The sequence below is a fragment of the Symsagittifera roscoffensis genome, chromosome 3 (genome assembly GCF_963678635.1).
Source record: "Symsagittifera roscoffensis chromosome 3, txSymRosc1.1, whole genome shotgun sequence".
Classification (NCBI taxonomy): Eukaryota; Metazoa; Xenacoelomorpha; order Acoela; family Convolutidae; genus Symsagittifera; species Symsagittifera roscoffensis.
Window position 1 is genome coordinate 80488715 of NC_087064.1, and position 16825 is coordinate 80505539.

At 35.5% G+C, this 16825-nt stretch overlaps 1 protein-coding gene across 1 annotated transcript; it reads left to right on the top strand.

The window, feature by feature from the left end:
- Positions 1-2833: 2833 nt before the first annotated feature.
- LOC134842060 (uncharacterized) lies at positions 2834-12081 on the top strand. The gene is made up of 7 exons (XM_063858215.1): positions 2834-3325; positions 6993-7065; positions 7697-7880; positions 9015-9331; positions 9701-10014; positions 10858-11302; positions 11636-12081. Exons 1-7 carry the CDS (start codon positions 3014-3016, stop codon positions 11935-11937), a joined length of 1947 nt encoding a protein of 648 aa, XP_063714285.1. The 5' UTR covers positions 2834-3013; the 3' UTR covers positions 11938-12081.
- The last annotated feature ends 4744 nt before the right edge of the window (positions 12082-16825 follow it).

Sequence of the window (16825 nt, forward strand, 5' to 3'; positions counted from 1 at the left end):
CATAATCGACTACCGTTTTCTTAAACAGTTAGTATGAATAACCAAACAATGAACGTAAAAATAATTTCAGAAGCATTTCAAAACCAAGTTCAACAATTGTTTGTGAGTTAGTTTTCTCATTTTTTTGTTTCATGAAACAGTTCTGAAGAAAGATTTCCCGAGCAAATTTTTTCAGGGCTTGATAAGAACCATTTTTATCAAAGCACCCTGGTTTTTTACTAGCTTGAATTTAGACAAAGAGCAAAAAGTCTTAGGCAGCTCAATGAGAAATTTCGTTTAAATCACGACTAAAAGGGGTTTAAAATGGCATACCACTCGAAACGTTCTGATGTTTAAGTGAGGAACCTAACTGTGAGGAAAAAATCCTAGCAGTCGTTTGTTTTCTAGTTAGCTAACTTTTTCACAAAATTTGTTTTCTGGTCTAGCTTGAACTGATCTGGCGGTTGACATGCTTAAAAGATTCTTCATGTTGGTTAGTCACAAAAATTACAAAGAAAATGATTGACTATCAGAAAATTTTTAAGTTTCGAGGCTGAGTTTTCCTGCTTTTTGCATAGAAATCATTGTTTTCGATGTCTGAGTACACTATCAACTGTACTACATTTAATAATCCTATTTCTTATAAAAACAGTTTTTAAGTAAAAACTCCAAATTTCTAGATTTTATTTGATAAGTCAGTTAGGAACCAAAATACAAAAACCACCAATTTGCCTTTTTAAATTTTTTTCTACAATTTTAGTACAACGTCTAAAATAAACTAAGATTGTAAAAACTGAAAAAAAACTTTTTAAAAAATTTTTAAGCCATTTATTCAATGAAACTTCAATTAAACTTCTGAAAAAACTGATGAGCAAAAAATTCGACAATTTTAGCCAAAAATCTGTTAAGAAATTGTTCAGTTTGATGCAATGCAGCTTATACATTAAAGCGTTGTTTAGTGCTCAAACCTCTATGCATGGTCAATAGCTAAGCTATTTAGTTGGCTCGTAAACATTTTTGAAACTGAGCCGACAGAACTTAACTACACGCGAGGATCTCGAAAAAGAGAAATGAAAAACAAAAAAATCGATTTCAAGAAATCAAATCAGTTTTTGGCGTGTACATCGAAAAAATACAACGGAGGGATCAGTTAAATGGACGGCGTCTACTTTATATTAATGAAATCAAGTGCTGAGATTTGTGTACATTTTTTTAGTAGGTGGTTGCAAGTAACTTGCTATCAGTAGCGGATTTGGGTGGGGGCAGACGCCATTTTCTTGCACAGATTCGACCACCTGCTTACCCAAAGGATCCCCAATGTAATGCTATTTAAAACCTCCTTTTTTAGCTGGCTGACCATGAAATTTTTCTAAAGGCGCCTGCTGAGGGGGGAGCGATCAAAAAAGTCTGAAAATTTTTTTCGCTTGTTATGTTGGCCAAAACATTGGCCAAAACAGAGCTCGAAAAATCGACTTGGTGGACATAACCAGTAAGCAGAAGGTTCTAAAAACAACTTTCTGAGCGCATAGAAGCAGAAAAACCGGCAAAATTGGAACTATATGTGCTAAAGGATGAAACACGTATGAGACTTGTCAATGATAAAAATTAATGGAATAAACTATTAATCTTTTTGTTACGATAGAAAAATTCGATAAACATATCTAGATTTTCGAAGTTTTCTCTAGCGCCATATGGCAAAAAACAGGTTGGTTAAAAATCGAATTTCGTCTGGATAAAAAACAGATAAGCACAAACGATCTGTCGCTTTCTTCAAAAAGCAGAACAACAAAACAAAGCTTCTCAGCAAAAACTAACTCTTGCGTTAGTCTATGACTTTTTCTCGTGGAAAAAATTCTATGAAAACGTTTTCTATCGTAAGCGGGAAATCGCTGCCATTAGAGGTTATTGTTTTTAGGAATTAAGAAAATTTTTTGCTCGCTCAATTGTAAAAAAAAGAAGATTTAGTGATATTTTCGTACCTCCAGTTTTCAATCGGATATCTTGACTCGAATCATGTTTCAGAGGGTTGTTTCCAATCAAATGATTTAAAGACGACAATGACGACATTGATGCTAAGTTTTTTCAGCTTTTTATGCCATTTTTTTTCATTTTCTGATAGCATGTACCCGAAATTTGGAAACTCGTAATTTGGTTCACAAGTCATTGAAGATTTGACTCCCATATTTAGGTATGATCAAAGCGGTGTTTTGATACGTTAGAAGATCTTAGAGCAAAAGAAGATTTTGCAGCCCACTGATTTTTATCATTTAGTTCCTAATTGGTTGCAATTTGCCATTTTCATCATTTAATGGCTTGAAAACGCATCGGGAAATAATTGCTAATTACATCATAAGCGATAATGAAAAATACTCCGAATCAATTTTTGGGAGTGCTTTTTAATAACAATTCAAACGAATTTCATATTTTACTCAATTTTCCGGCGCTGCTCAACCGATCAACTTTTCCTCGCTTCGCAAAGTCAATTTCCTTAACAAAATGCTTTTTCAAATTTAACTTAACGATGCATCGGAGCGCGCATTAATTAGCGGTATAACTTTGCTGTGTTATAAATGAAATCAATTTCATTTAATTTTCTCAGTTTTTTGGAGCATCAAGACGCTACCTGAAATTTTTAGCATTCAAAAGTCCGCGGAAATGGAAAATTATATCTGTTTTATGCACTTGTAGTTGCGAAAGCGTTATTTAAAATGCCATTTCCTGTCTTCCATTGCAATATCTTCTTCAAATGAAATGTCTGAGCATTCTGATTATTAAGCATTCTGATTGGTTAATAGAGTCAACCAATCACAAGGCTATAGTCATCCCAATTTGTTCTCTAAGTCGTAGGCAGCAATCGGGCTAAATTAAATTTCACTCTTTTGAAATCTTTCAATTAGTTTTGGCCGCTTTTAACAGGATTAAATTACAATAAAAACCTTATTGGAGTCATTCAAATCACGCAACAAATAACAATATCAAAATCTGTAATTGTTTTTGCAATAATCAAGTCGGTAAAAAGTTCAAACAAAAAGCTATGAATTCTCTACTCCAGCATTCTCCGGAACACCAACATCAACCACTGAATCTTTGCAACCAGGGCATTTTTAACACCAGTCCTCAAAAAACCCTCAAACGCGATTTGATAAGTCCACATCAGGAAGAAAGAAGGCCGACTGTGGGTCAAGTCGGGTCCGAAGTGCAGTCGCGGCAACACGAAGTGAGTCCGACTACTTTGTTGGAGCACGACGAGACAACTTTGGGATCCGAGGAGCAAACCGAGGAGGCAGAGGATGCATGTGGAGGAGACCAGTCGAGAATCTGGACTTTCGAGGAGCAATTTAGACAGGTAGAGTTTGATTCTCCTTCTATAAGTTTCAGCGCACCAACAGGGACTACTAACTTGTGTACGGTAGATAGTTAGATGAAGAGATTGCTCCCCACAAAAAAGTTTAGAACCCTGAAATCTTTGGAAACATGCAAGGGTAAAAGTTTGATAGATGGGTCCCAAGAAAGTAACCGGTTTGGTCCCAAGAAAGTGACCGGGTCCCTGATATAATTTAAGTGCCATAAAATTGTTGTTCCATTTATCGCTTCAGTGATGTCAAGTGAACTATCGAATAAGTTCGCGCAAATACGGCAGGTTAATTACGTTCGAGAAAAAGTTTTGAAATGATCGACCGGCGCATATGGATTAGTTAATCGCTGTTTTAGCTTAAAATTGTGATACAAGTATGATAGTTGGGTCCTCCCGCATTTTTTGTGAGAACTTCAAAAACACAAGTAAACAAATGTGAACCATGTTTTCGGAGATGTTAAGGCGTAAAAATATTCTTCAGGGACCCATCTAAATTTTTGGAACCCAAATATCATACTTGTACCAAATTAGTGTGATTCGGAGACCCCTCTATCACACTTGTACAACAAGATGTTCATTTTTTACTTTTGAAGTGCTCACAAAAATGGCGAGACTTATATGAGGAGCGACCACACGGAAATTATACAGTGGTCCACAACCGATTCTTTAGTTGGTACAATAGGGGGGGGGGGGGGGAGATTGTTAAGTAGGTCCCACCAAAATGGGGAGCCGGAGCTGGCAAAACAAATAAATTTTCATCCAATTATATAATTACTGTCAAACCAACTCATTCGTGAAGATCTGATTGGTTTAAGATTGGCTATTTTAATAAAATTTTTCAATTTTTAAGTTTAACTTTAGGGTCAAGTTAACATCCTTCTCCCCGGACACGATGATCCCACTTTTGCGACAGTTTTTCAAACGTGGGGCGACAATGCTTTACAGTATAAACGGGGAACACTGATTCACGCGCAGTATTCAAAAATGTTCGGCAAAGAGTAAATAGGGCCATTTATCTTTTTTGTTTCATTCTTCATTGCCCTCTCAACTTAACGCCATCCCATTCACATACATAGACCTGGATCAACCACTGTTTTTGGGAAAGTAAACAAAACCTCAAACCATACACAATGCGGTGGAGGTACCCTCGTTTATTGTTTTCTTTGGAACTCAACAATCGGCGTAATACTAATAATACTGCCCAATTAATTGTCGGTCATACTGTTGTACAATACAATCCGTTTTCCCGTAGTTATTGTCATTAGAAGGCTGTAGTCGCCATTTGAAGTAGCGATCACTTATCCGCTATAGCAAGCCGGCCTTTTGGTTGTATTTGGGCTAATTTGCGGTTTGAGGTGAGATAAAAAAAGGTGAAGTCTAGTCTGTCGTTATGTCCTCGCTGGCATTTAGTTGAGACCTCACGTCTACGTTTTGGCGCGGGTGGGGAGGGGTAATTATGTCTCGGAGTCTTTATTGTCGTTGGGTATCACAGAGCCGAATACCCGGATAGCCGAAATTTTTTCGACTAATCAGCATGCAGCAAAGTTCGAATTATGAATAGAGCGCTCTAATGCTAATTTACTGCTTTTACTTATAGTATGGCCATTTTTTAGTAGATTCCATAGCGGGGGTTCTCTTGTATATAATAAATGAAAGCCACTTCACCTTTACCATTATAGCCCTCAAGCAAGTTAGTAGCCCACAAAAAATCAAATGCGGTATTTTCGAAATATCTTTTGTCGACATTACTCGACCTTTTTTGGGTCGAACAGATTTTTGTTGGCCATCTTATTGGATCGCCAAAACACTTAAACCCCTTCAAGACTAAAAACATTTAAAAAATCCCTTTCAAGACAGCTGTTTGACAGTGCTTTCATTTGGCTAAACTTTTTTCGGCACTTTCTGAAGGTTTTGGTCAAAAACTGCGTTTTTTTGGCGCGCGGTCACCCCTTTCAATAAGAATACCCTAAAAAACCCTCCTGTCAAAACTGTTTTTGAGAGCACACCTGTCAAAACTCTTTAATTGTCAATCATTTTCAAGAAAGTTTTCTGAGACTTCGAATTCAAGGCTGAGCGGTGTTTTTGCAACCGCAGCGACTTCATTTTGCAGACATTGATATGAGAATTTTATACAAGGCGATGTCAAAAACAAAGGCATATCCAATCATCAAGTGTCTTGATCCATCCGAAACCCAATTGTAACATCTTGATGAGAAGCCCTGATCAAATCGATCGGGTTCAAAGGTACGGGCCAGTTTGAACATCACAGACACTTTTTCTAGACCTGGAGGCGTGTCAATCAACGAAAGTGACATTTAATGAAGTCTTTTAGCTGGGTGAAGTTTTAGTCTTCATTTTAGATCACACTTCATCGGGAAATGGCAAATAAGCCTCTGTATCATCAAACCGATCTTTGTTTGAATCTAAAGAGAGCCGGAAAAACATCAGAACAAATTGATAGAAAAAAAAAGAAAACCTAATAAAGGCAGCTTGTTTAACAGTTGTTTCTTCGTTGAGTACAGAAATGAGCAATTAAAAGATATGCAACACTTATGACATAGTTATCTAAATATAGTCTTGGAACTTCTGTTTCGGTTTTTTGACTTTTTGGTAGGGTAAATCATTATAGGCTCGATGATCTGGTTGGCTTGTAGAACTGTACTGTTCGAGCGCCGCTTATACCATCGTGTGTATTTCTCATCCATAATCTATAATTCATACCATCTTCGTTTGCATTAGGGTTCGATTGTTTGTCCAAACAAATAAATAGATGTTAATTTTTATCTGCAAACCAATCTAAGCCAAGATACAGTTCCAAAATATTGTGGAAAATGGAATCAAAACAATTAAACGCGACTCAGTCGACATCGTCAAAAATCAGTCATTTCTCTAAAATTGACATTCCTACGAGACTAGTAAAGAGACATCCTCGTCTACGTCTCATTAACTAGCCATGAATAAATCTCTAATAACAATTTGATTGCTAATGTATCGAATGTCTAAATTTTTAATCCCGTTTAAATCCTCTAATCCATTTATCTATCGTAGATCCCCAATTCGCTAATAAACTAACGATTTTTGTAAATTTTAATTATTAAATTTGTCACAATTTACGCCAATTCATAAATTTATAATGGTCGAATTTGTCCAAATTACGATGCATTTTTGCTTCAAATGAGTTTTCTTTGTGTAGAAATTGTTTGAGACTCGAAATCGCTGCGACTAGGAGGGATTAATTGAAATCCGATAATAAGAATCCGATCTTTTTCACCATTGGCAATTTTAATTAAAATAAATTGGATTGCGACAGCATCTTAATTATTTAACCAACTCGAAATAAACTAATCAATTTCTGGAAGATTCTACCATTGTGTATTCATTTAAACCAACGAAAAGTTTAACTCTTTGAAACAGCTGAAACTTCGGTGTTAATTGATCACACTTTAAAAATTACACTTGCTTAATCTTACTTCAATTGCTGCAAACTTTCTTTCAAGATGATTCAAGAAGTTAGTTTCATAGAATTTGATTTTTTCATTCATTAAAGCAGATTATTATTTTTTATTAAAAAAGATCTAAGCTATATTACTAGATTTTAGATAGATATTAACCGATTCGCTTTGAAAAAAATTTCTATTTCCATGTTTTTTCGTTTCAGCTTTACGAAATCGACAGCGATCCCGAAAGAAAGAAGTTTCTAGATGATTTGTTCGCGTTTATGCAGAAAAGAGGTCGGTACCTAAATTGAAATCATTCAATCCAAAAAGTTCAACTTGTAGGTGGAAATAATGACTTAAAAATATTAAATCTTATAAAAAAGACTTTGCATAAAAATATACAGACTGTGAAATACAAAAGCAATCTAAGTTATTGCTCGCTTGAGTTGAGATTTATTTTAGCAAGTGATGATTTGCATATTTTACTTTCATTTGCAAACCTGATGGAGCCAGGATAAAGTGGATAAAAATGTCTTTTGATAGAAATTGTTACAAAACAACAATTTTGAGATTACAAAAATAAGCATTTTAGTCACAATTCAGTAGCTACGAAGAGATTATGAGATTTTAATTTCGAAATTGATTTAGATGAAGTGAAAAATTCCTAATAAAATGCATGCTTTGTTCTACGCTCATTCTAAATGCGCGAAATCCGTGAAAAATCCCCAAAATTGAAATCATTATTCAAATGTTTTTTAACAAATTAAACAAATCTTCCATTATTCTCTCAAATGGCACAATTTAATCCTTTTAGTTTTAATTGCATTGTTTGTGCATCCATTTACAGCAAAGAAAACTAATCATCGTAAGACAAATTGGAAGCTAAAAAACCCTGATGAAGATAAGATGGTCATGCTAATTTCAGGCACTCCGGTGAACAGAATCCCGATCATGGCTAAGCAGACTCTGGATCTGCACCTTCTGTTCAAACTGGTGGTGGCCAAGGGGGGACTTGTGGAGGTCATCAACCGGAAACTGTGGCGGGAGATCACCAAGGGTCTCAACCTCCCCCATTCCATCACCAGTGCCGCTTTCACCCTCCGAACACAGTGAGTCACCTTCAATCCTTTTACTCCATGGGTGTCAACATTAGACAACTCCACGATTCTGATTATGAAGTTATAATGGTACAGAAATTGTAGATGGGACACTGCACAAAGCGGATCTCTTTAAATGTTTGGACTCCATATATTTGTGCGAACCGTAGTAGTTAACACAACTAAGTATTATGCCGTTCTGTTGTTGAAATTTTAGATTACCTAATTTTTCTGTGAGGATAGATCAAAGTTTTACAGTAGGGACGAATCGGAATCCAAGGTTTTCTCGAAGACGGGCCAAACATGCCGTTTTTGGGCACTTGTTGAATAATTTTGACGCCCCTAATTCCACTTTCTTTTTATAGCCCAACAATTGCTAAAATCGTAAGAGTTTTCTTTGTTTTTGAAAAATAAAGGTCCAAAATGACATCATTTCCCTTGATTCAATTATGGTGAAAATTTTCGGAAATTTGATTTGCAAATCAATTACTTTATTGGGAATGATTAAAGCTGGTCTTTGTCCAATTAAACTTTGTTCAAGTTCCACAATTTTATGTACTTGAAGTCATTCTAATAGATGATTAGAAAAGCAGTTGTTTTAACTAGAACTCTCCAAGCATTTAACAAAGTTACATTAGCTCGAGTTGAAGCATTAGTTGAAAAAACGTCACCCAAAAATCAAGGTAATTAAACTCATCATATCAAAAAAATTACGGCTTTGTTATTAAAAAGATAGCTTGAAATTCCCATTTGGGGAAAATAATTATTAAATGGGGCTTTTTTATTTCAAAAGTAACTCATTATCAGTTGGGAGATACTTGTAAAACTTTGAAAAATAGACCCATAATTGGAAAAAATGTACACTTCAAAGATTAAACTCAGAAGTATTCAGGGGATATTTATTGAATAAAGCAAAAAAAGAAAAACACCCCAATTGGGTTTAAAAAAATATTTTACCCCAAATAGTAAAAAACAAAGACATCACTTGAACGTATTGTCTTCACCCAACCCCCAGTGGGTTAAAACAAAAGATCATCTCTGCATTAATTCAATCTCAAATTTTACAAAATCTTTAAAAAACGACAAATGATTGGGGTATTGGGATTTATATCACAATATAAAGGTCTAATATTGTTTATTTTCCAGGTATATGAAGTATCTCTACCCATACGAGTGCGAAAAACACAATCTAAGTACGATGGAGGAGCTGAACGCCGCAATTGATGGGAACCGTCGGGACTCCCGCAACATCCAGAGCCCTCCGACCTCCCCCATTCTGAACCCAGGGGGTGCATTTGGAATGCCCTTTCACCCTGGCTTCGGCCGCCCGCCGTACGGCTTTGACGGAGGAATGAACAAGTTTGGAGTATTTGGGTTTCCGGGAATGCCAGGTGTGAACCCAATGGGTTTTCAGCCTAGTCAACATGGGATGTTACAGACAGCCAAAAATATAACCACAAGTGGTAAGCTAAAAAGTCCAAACTTCGATTCTGCATTCAAATACTATGAGCCAATTTTTACTCTAATTTGTTATAGTAAAAAAAATTAGTGAGAAAAAATTAGAAAAAAAAATTAGTAAACACTTTCAGGGTTTAGGAACTTAGACGACATGCAAATTAGACGATCACAAAATATCGAAATTTAGACAATAACTTGCGTGCAAATTGCGTGAATTTTGTTTACAGACTTAAATTAACTTTTGGCTGAGTAAATATTGGTTGTCCGTAAATTCCGTTCCTTTACGGTCGTCTAATTTGCTTGTCGTCTAATTTCCTAGGCCCCATCACTTTCATATCGTAATTAGACTTGTATTGATTTTTTTAAACTTTCAGATGACCGAAACAAATTCAGCTTTGGAATGAAGCCGAACCCACCAGATATTTTCAACCAGTCAGCAATTGCTGCATTGCGTGCCAAATTCCTCAGCTCACTTTCGGCTAATCAATATCTGAACAACCCGAACTCATTCGCTTCTTCGGCGGCCGGCCTCTCAGCTGGTGTGCCGGTTCCGACGAGCATTGGTGGGGCTAATTTGAACCAGGGCACAAATGGCGGATCAGGTTACCCCTCCGCGGCCGCAACTGCAGCTGATATTTTATCACAGAGGGTCGCATTAGCCCAAAGCCAACAGATTGCAGTCATGCAGGTAAAATCTTATGTAATGTTTATATCAAAGTTTTTAAAAAAAAAACAGAAATAGTCGGTTGCAGTACAAGGAACATAATTACTTTTTCACACACACACAAAAAGAGTTTTGCACTTAAAAACATGGAGAGCTGATGCTCAAATAACATTAGAGAATCGCATTTTTTCGTTTTCCTTCGTTAAGTTAACATAGCAATTCAATGATTGGCATCTGAATTATCGATGTAAAAAAAATTACACTAACGAATTGCTTTTCGCTCGGCGCAGATTTTTGAAATCTTTTTTTTTGCAGCTCGAAGGGCCGAAATATGATCTTTCCTTCGGCTCTATCTGGCATCAATTTGTGAAAAACACACACCTGAAAACAAAGTTCTTTCCCATATTGCACAAAAAGTCCCCTTTAAGGCGCAGTACCTTCCAACTATGTGAACTCGTAGGAAACCCTTTTTTTCCATCCGTTTAAGTTTATCTAGAAGCTCAAACTGCATGCAAATTTCTATTGACGTCACAAATAAGTTCATTATAACAAGTTTATAACGAGATTAGCATAAACCTTCCCTTTTTTCGCTGAGAGAAATAAAAGTAATTTTCATAAAAAATCTGGAATTAGCATTTCATGAACCCATCAGCCGATTAAAAACAAACAATATTCATATCTCGTACTATGATCACTTAGATATTTTTCAGCTGAGTTAAAATAAGAAAAAATCTAAATTTTTTTCTTCCAGTTTCAAAAATTGTGACGCAAACAGGTTTTATGACGCTCACTACTTGAAGAAACCTAAAATAGAAAAAATTGAAAACAATCGTTTTGTAAAAAAAAAAATCAATTTTTTCATTTTAGGCGATTTACGAGCAGCAGCAACTATCTGCTATCGAAAACCTTCAGAAAACTATCTCGAGTAATTCAGGCGTGAACTACAACGAAACACAAAATGAGGATGGAGCCAGATCAAGCAGCGAGAAGAAAGAGGCAGTTTCTTCTCCTTTTAAGGAAATGGAAAAACTTATTCCCAATGTCACAATAGTCAACTCTGAAAAACCATCACCGAGTGAAAACAATTCGGAAATTAAATCGCCCAGCGAGGAGAAGTTTAGTGGATTGAAACGACATTTGAGTGACTTGTCGGCCGTCAGTTCGCCGCCGACTAAGCGACGACTCGTGTTTGAGTCTCCGATCCAACAGCAGCCACTGGAGTTGAAAGTGCATAAGAGCGAACAAGAGATTGGCCATGTCTCACAAGGCTCGAATAGCATCGCTGACCAGCTCTCGTTGAAGCACAATTTAGGTAAGCCAGTTTTTTTTCGATCGGACAAATTATATGCAAATTGATTTTTTAGCCCTTTAAACTATTTTTTATTTTTCTTCACTCATCTCAAAAATCTATTCACTATTTTTTTATCAGGAAAAAGTGAACAGAAACTAAAAACTTAAGCTTAAATAGGCTGCTATAAACTAGGTGTATATAAGCTGTACTGTAGGTGTGTATAAATAATTTAGTTTGCACATTTTGAAATGCGATATATTTTTGATTACATCTGCTAATTAGATTTTTCAAAATGAGAGCTAGAAAGTTTGAATTTGAAAAGGTAGCCTTCAATTTGTATTTTACCTGTTTCAGAAAACGTCCGAGTTAATTTCGTAGAACGATCTTCGCCTAGTGAAGTCTCGTTGAAAATTACAGTGGACGGAAAAGTATTCGAAGGGACACTTAGAGTACAAAACAACATCAACGCCTCTTCCCCGCAAACCATATCGCCAACCGAATCAGGGAGCTTCGCATTTAACCCAAATCAGTCCATACTAGCACCTAGGAGCAGCTATCCAGTGTTCCCAACCTCAAGACAAAATGGAAAAGCGTCGCCGTCATCGAAAACAAATTTTCACAACTTGGGCAGTGAAATAGCTGCACAGAACATGTGATCATTTTCGTAATACAACCACGAAATCGTGTAATAATCAAATTGGAAAAAAGCCTCAAATAAGAGTTGAAGGCGAACTTGATAATATTTGATGTTGCTCGAACTAATAAATAAAAACAACTTCGTCGAATTAGTACTCGAATGCTGCAACTATCATGTTTGTTTTTCATATATAATTTATTCCCTTTTCTGTTTAATAAATAGAAGCTAGTTTTGTACAAATCATTTTCGATTGATAAGAAAGAAGCGATAGTTTGAAGACTTTGTCCAAAATAAATGGTAAAGTTGGCTAGGGCCAAAGGCGCGCGCAGGTATTTTTGAGCAAGGGCGGTTTTAGTTTAAAATATGATAAATTTCGTTGATTTTTTTTTTCAGGTCAACACCAAAGATCTTCAGAGCTCTTCCAAAACACTGATGACCCTTTTTTGTTGAAAGTTATGCGCCACTAGCTATTTTATATTGTTTGCGAAAAAAATTATAAAACATTTGACTTTTCATGGAATGTTTTAACACACCGCGTTTTCAGTACGGTAATAACATAAAATAAAGTTAACACCATTTTCAAAACACTAACATGAACAAAAAATTTATTCAAAAAAAATGTTTAATGCCCAAAACGTACTCCACCTATTCACTACCTAGATAAAGTACTTGTTTGAAATTTCATGAAATTGAGCATGTCGGAAGCGTAGCAGCAATTGATTCAACTGACTATGTTAAACTAGCTGTTTAGCTGAAAAAAGTTATTATTCCGATTTGATAAAGCTTGCTAATCGCAAGCGTAAATACCAATTTGAGCAACGGGATCGAAACGTATTTGTTTTCATTACGCAAAGCCATCCCAATTGACCATTGTTAGAATTCAGAGTTGAGCTCTACAAACAACTTGAAAATGAGTTAACAAGTGCACTTGAAAAAAAAAAACAAGCAACAGAACACCAAAACATAAAATGTGTCGTGTTTTTATGGAAAAAAAACTCGGAAAGTTTTTTGAGTGTTTTTGTAGGATTGTGGGGACTTGAATTTGGAATAAAGCTGCCTAAGTGAGTCAAAAGTAAATTAAAAAACATCAAAGGTGCAGTAAACTTAGATAAGGGTCTCTCATTCAATTTTCTGAAGAAATGTTTTTAAAAACAGAACAATTTCGGTAAGTTTTCCGACTGTTAGAGAAATTTGAAAAATATCTTTTCGAAACCCCAATTAAGAGTAAACTTTTTTTGATATGATAGCGCAATTGATTCCCGATGAGATTTGCTCAATGATGTAGCCAATTTTGCGTGATAAAATCTATATTTTAAAGGTACGCGTAGCAAAATCAGAGATTGATTATCATCAGTCTTTCAGAAAAATCTGCGAAAGTGAGGGTCAATCTCTATAAATGTCTGCAAAATTATAATAAGTTTTACATAGCCAAAAATTTCAACTCTACACCAATTGAACATTTGAAAGCAATCAATTGGCAAGTAAGCCTATAAATATTCGCCAAGGACGTCTGCCCCGAAAACTAACTATAACATAGAACAATTTGAGTTTGCTCAACAAGCTGAGTTTCTTAATGTGAAAAGTCTAACAGTTGGTTGCAAACAAGCATAAATAGTTTTGCTAAACATTACCTTTTTTCTCATTCGTATCAACTGTTCGCTTAAATTATTATGGACCGATTATGGCAACAAATATAGATTTCAATAAATTCGCTAATTGGCAAAAGTTAGACGAAGCCGCAATGAGCTATACTAAGAATGAAAAAATGCAGGCTACTAAACCCAAAAAATTCCATAACGACAGCAGAGTAGTAGTGTTTTTGGCAGTAAGAGTTATTCATTGCCTTTGCTAAAAATTTATTAATGGGCTAGAACATCAACATCTTGCAAAAAATTTTCGGAGTTTGTAAAAAGCAAGATTCAAATCAGAAAACGACGGCTCTTGTTCATAAAAAGCAAAAAACATTACAGCTACTTTAAAAGTTTCCACAAATTCAATCATCATCATCAAATAGTTTTACATCGGCATCTTGATGTCGACGTTGGGGTCATCGGTTTCTGTCGCGGCTTTTCGGCGTTTCTTCCCACCCCCTTTGTACTAAATTGAGATATTGACTGACGGACCCTAAAAATTTTCTACAGGCGCAGAAAATTTGGCCAAAACAGGGTCTTTATATCAGAGCTCAGAGAATCAATTCAGTCAACTTCAAAAAAGATCAACAAAATTTTTGAAAGTTTTTTTGAAGATCTTCCTATCTTCCTCCCTCCTTCGAGAAAAACCTAGATTTGCCCCTGTTTTATTGCAAAGTATTGAAGCGGGCCTTTTGCTGATATCCATAAAATTATTCCCATTCAAATGTTGCTCTTGGATTAAGAAAAACCTCATGTGGTCATTTGTTTCAAAGTTTTTTTTTGCATCTTAAAGTGCTGAAGCGGTCATTTTGTGATTGCTGACGCGGTCATTTTGGAGCAAAACAAAATTAAGAAACGAAGCCGATAAAAACTCAAACTGAAAAATGTTCGGGCCGAAAAACTTTTTAAGCGGAAAAAAGTAGGAAAATATTTCAAGTACAATGACAAGTGCAGGTAGCACAAAAAATTCCGCGATGCGTGAAATAAGTCGACAAAACATAAGCAGACAAACAAACAACCGAGTTTTTCCCATTTTTTTTGAACTTCCCTGAAAAAGAAAAAAAAAGATCCTACAGGGGCTCGAACTTTAAGCGTTAGGGTACAAAGGCAATCGCGTTAGCTGTAGACTGAGTGGGAGAGAATTTCGAAGTTAATAAGATTCACTAATAAAGCGACTTCAATTTCTTACAGATTTGAATGAAAAGTTCTCGAGAAAAAATTTTAAATTCACGGTTACAAAACATTTTCAGGCAAGTGTAATAAGTCTAATGCGGCCATATGATTCCATAAAAAAATCTATAACTGTTTATCAAAATTAATAACAGATTTGTAACTATGCAAAAGATCTCACGCGAACGTCTTTAGAATTCTATTATCAATCAAACAAAAAAATGCGCTAATAATGGGCACTCAAAACGTAAATAAGTGCAATTATGAGCAATTGAGGGCAGCGTGGAAATCGCGATATATTTTTTGAACTGATGACGGTTTAGGATGTACGCCGTCCGAAATATGTTTCAATAAAATCTGAACTTCTTGTTTTGACATACAGTAAGTTAGAGGCTATTGCAAGGTGTAATGCAATCCTTTGCAGTATTCATATAGATAACTACGTTCACGAAAGTTGATCTCAGAACTGCACATGTTTTATATCTCGAGTTTACTGAAATGGTTTCATTTGGGTTGAATATAACGCTCCCTGCCTTACATTTTATAAGATTTAATTCCTGTCAGTACTAAGTTACAAGCAATTTGCATATTTCGCTAAATTTTACACTGAGAATTTGTACCGCTCATCAAAAAAATTCCAATTACAAAAATTTAGCCGTGATTTTTTTGTCACCATGAACTCTGTTTTTCCATTTTTCGTACTGATAATCAGTCTTGAGCTCTGAAACTAACAGACAATTTTGTCCAAATCGCTCTGAATCCTCTATGTATTTATATTGTCAATAAAGTTTAGGGTCATTTTTTGAAACTTGCGGAAGCAATTGTAAGGCAATTGCAATTTCTACCTGATAGAAATCATGCGTATAGATTTCAGCACCTTAAGTCAGGTATGCAGTTCTCGGTATTTCGTCACGTGGCATAGATACTTCTTTATAGCTTGGTGGATCTCTAATGGTTGGGCGTTGATCAATAATTTTACCGGGAATATTTTGAAATTTCCACTGAATATATTTATAACCCTCGTCGCTTTCGATTTTTTAAATTGTTATCTACATTTCTGGTTTTTGTCCAAAGGCGAACTGCATTATTTAAAAGAAATGCTTTTTTCAGAAGGTTCCACGCTAGAAAAAGTTGTCAATTTTTCACAACTAAGTCGTTCACCGATTCCTTTTTTAAAATTGACAATGGCCGTGTTTTCTAACAAAAAATACACAGATTTAACATAAAACAGTCTGTGTTCTGCTCAAACATATTCATGATTTCCTTCGTTTTTGAGTGTTTTGCCATTTAATTTCAAAAAAAAACTATTTTGCTTTAAACGTTTCTAGTTTTCTACTACTTCTAAAGTTCATTGAGTTTCTTATTGTTTTGAAAAAATCACAGTACTTAAGTGCTTATGGATAAAAAACAGTTTCAAGTTTCCCTCATTTTCTCTTTATCATTCAACCACTCGTTTTTTTCTTTAATTTTATCCTGACTGGGTCCTACATGATACAACACACAAGACTGTCCCATGATTCGAGCTACCACTGATCAAAACATGATCTGCATTTCAATTTCGCAATTTTAAAAAAATGTTACTAAGTATTTCCAGTTGAAGCTACGGTTTCCGATTAATTATTGGGCAAAAATTTAAACTCCACATTTCTGCTTTTAAAATTACTCAATACAAGTCTGACCAAGGATTTTTAGATTTTTAGGAACTTGAAACTTTCTTCTGTTAAAAAGCTATGATTTTTTCCGTCCTTTTTGACTGCCATAAAAAATCGTGTATTAAGTCAAATATATATTTTAACAAAAAACTTGAGGGTGGGCTGCAGGTTAGAATTTATTCCCTTCGCAATTTCCCATTGCAGCTTCCGACCACGACTGCAAGAGAGTCATATCGCATACAACAAAAATGACTTTTTTTTAGTTAAACAACTCCTACGATCTAGCCTAAATCAATATCCAGGTCCCGGCAATTAATACCATTGTAACTTCTATATAACACCGAGCCGAGCGAGACTTTGGTGGCACAACTGTGCTTGGATACATTTCAGATGTGGTGACCTCTACTTTAGAGAGATTTTACATCAAAACTTAACTGCTCCTCAGGCACTTTCA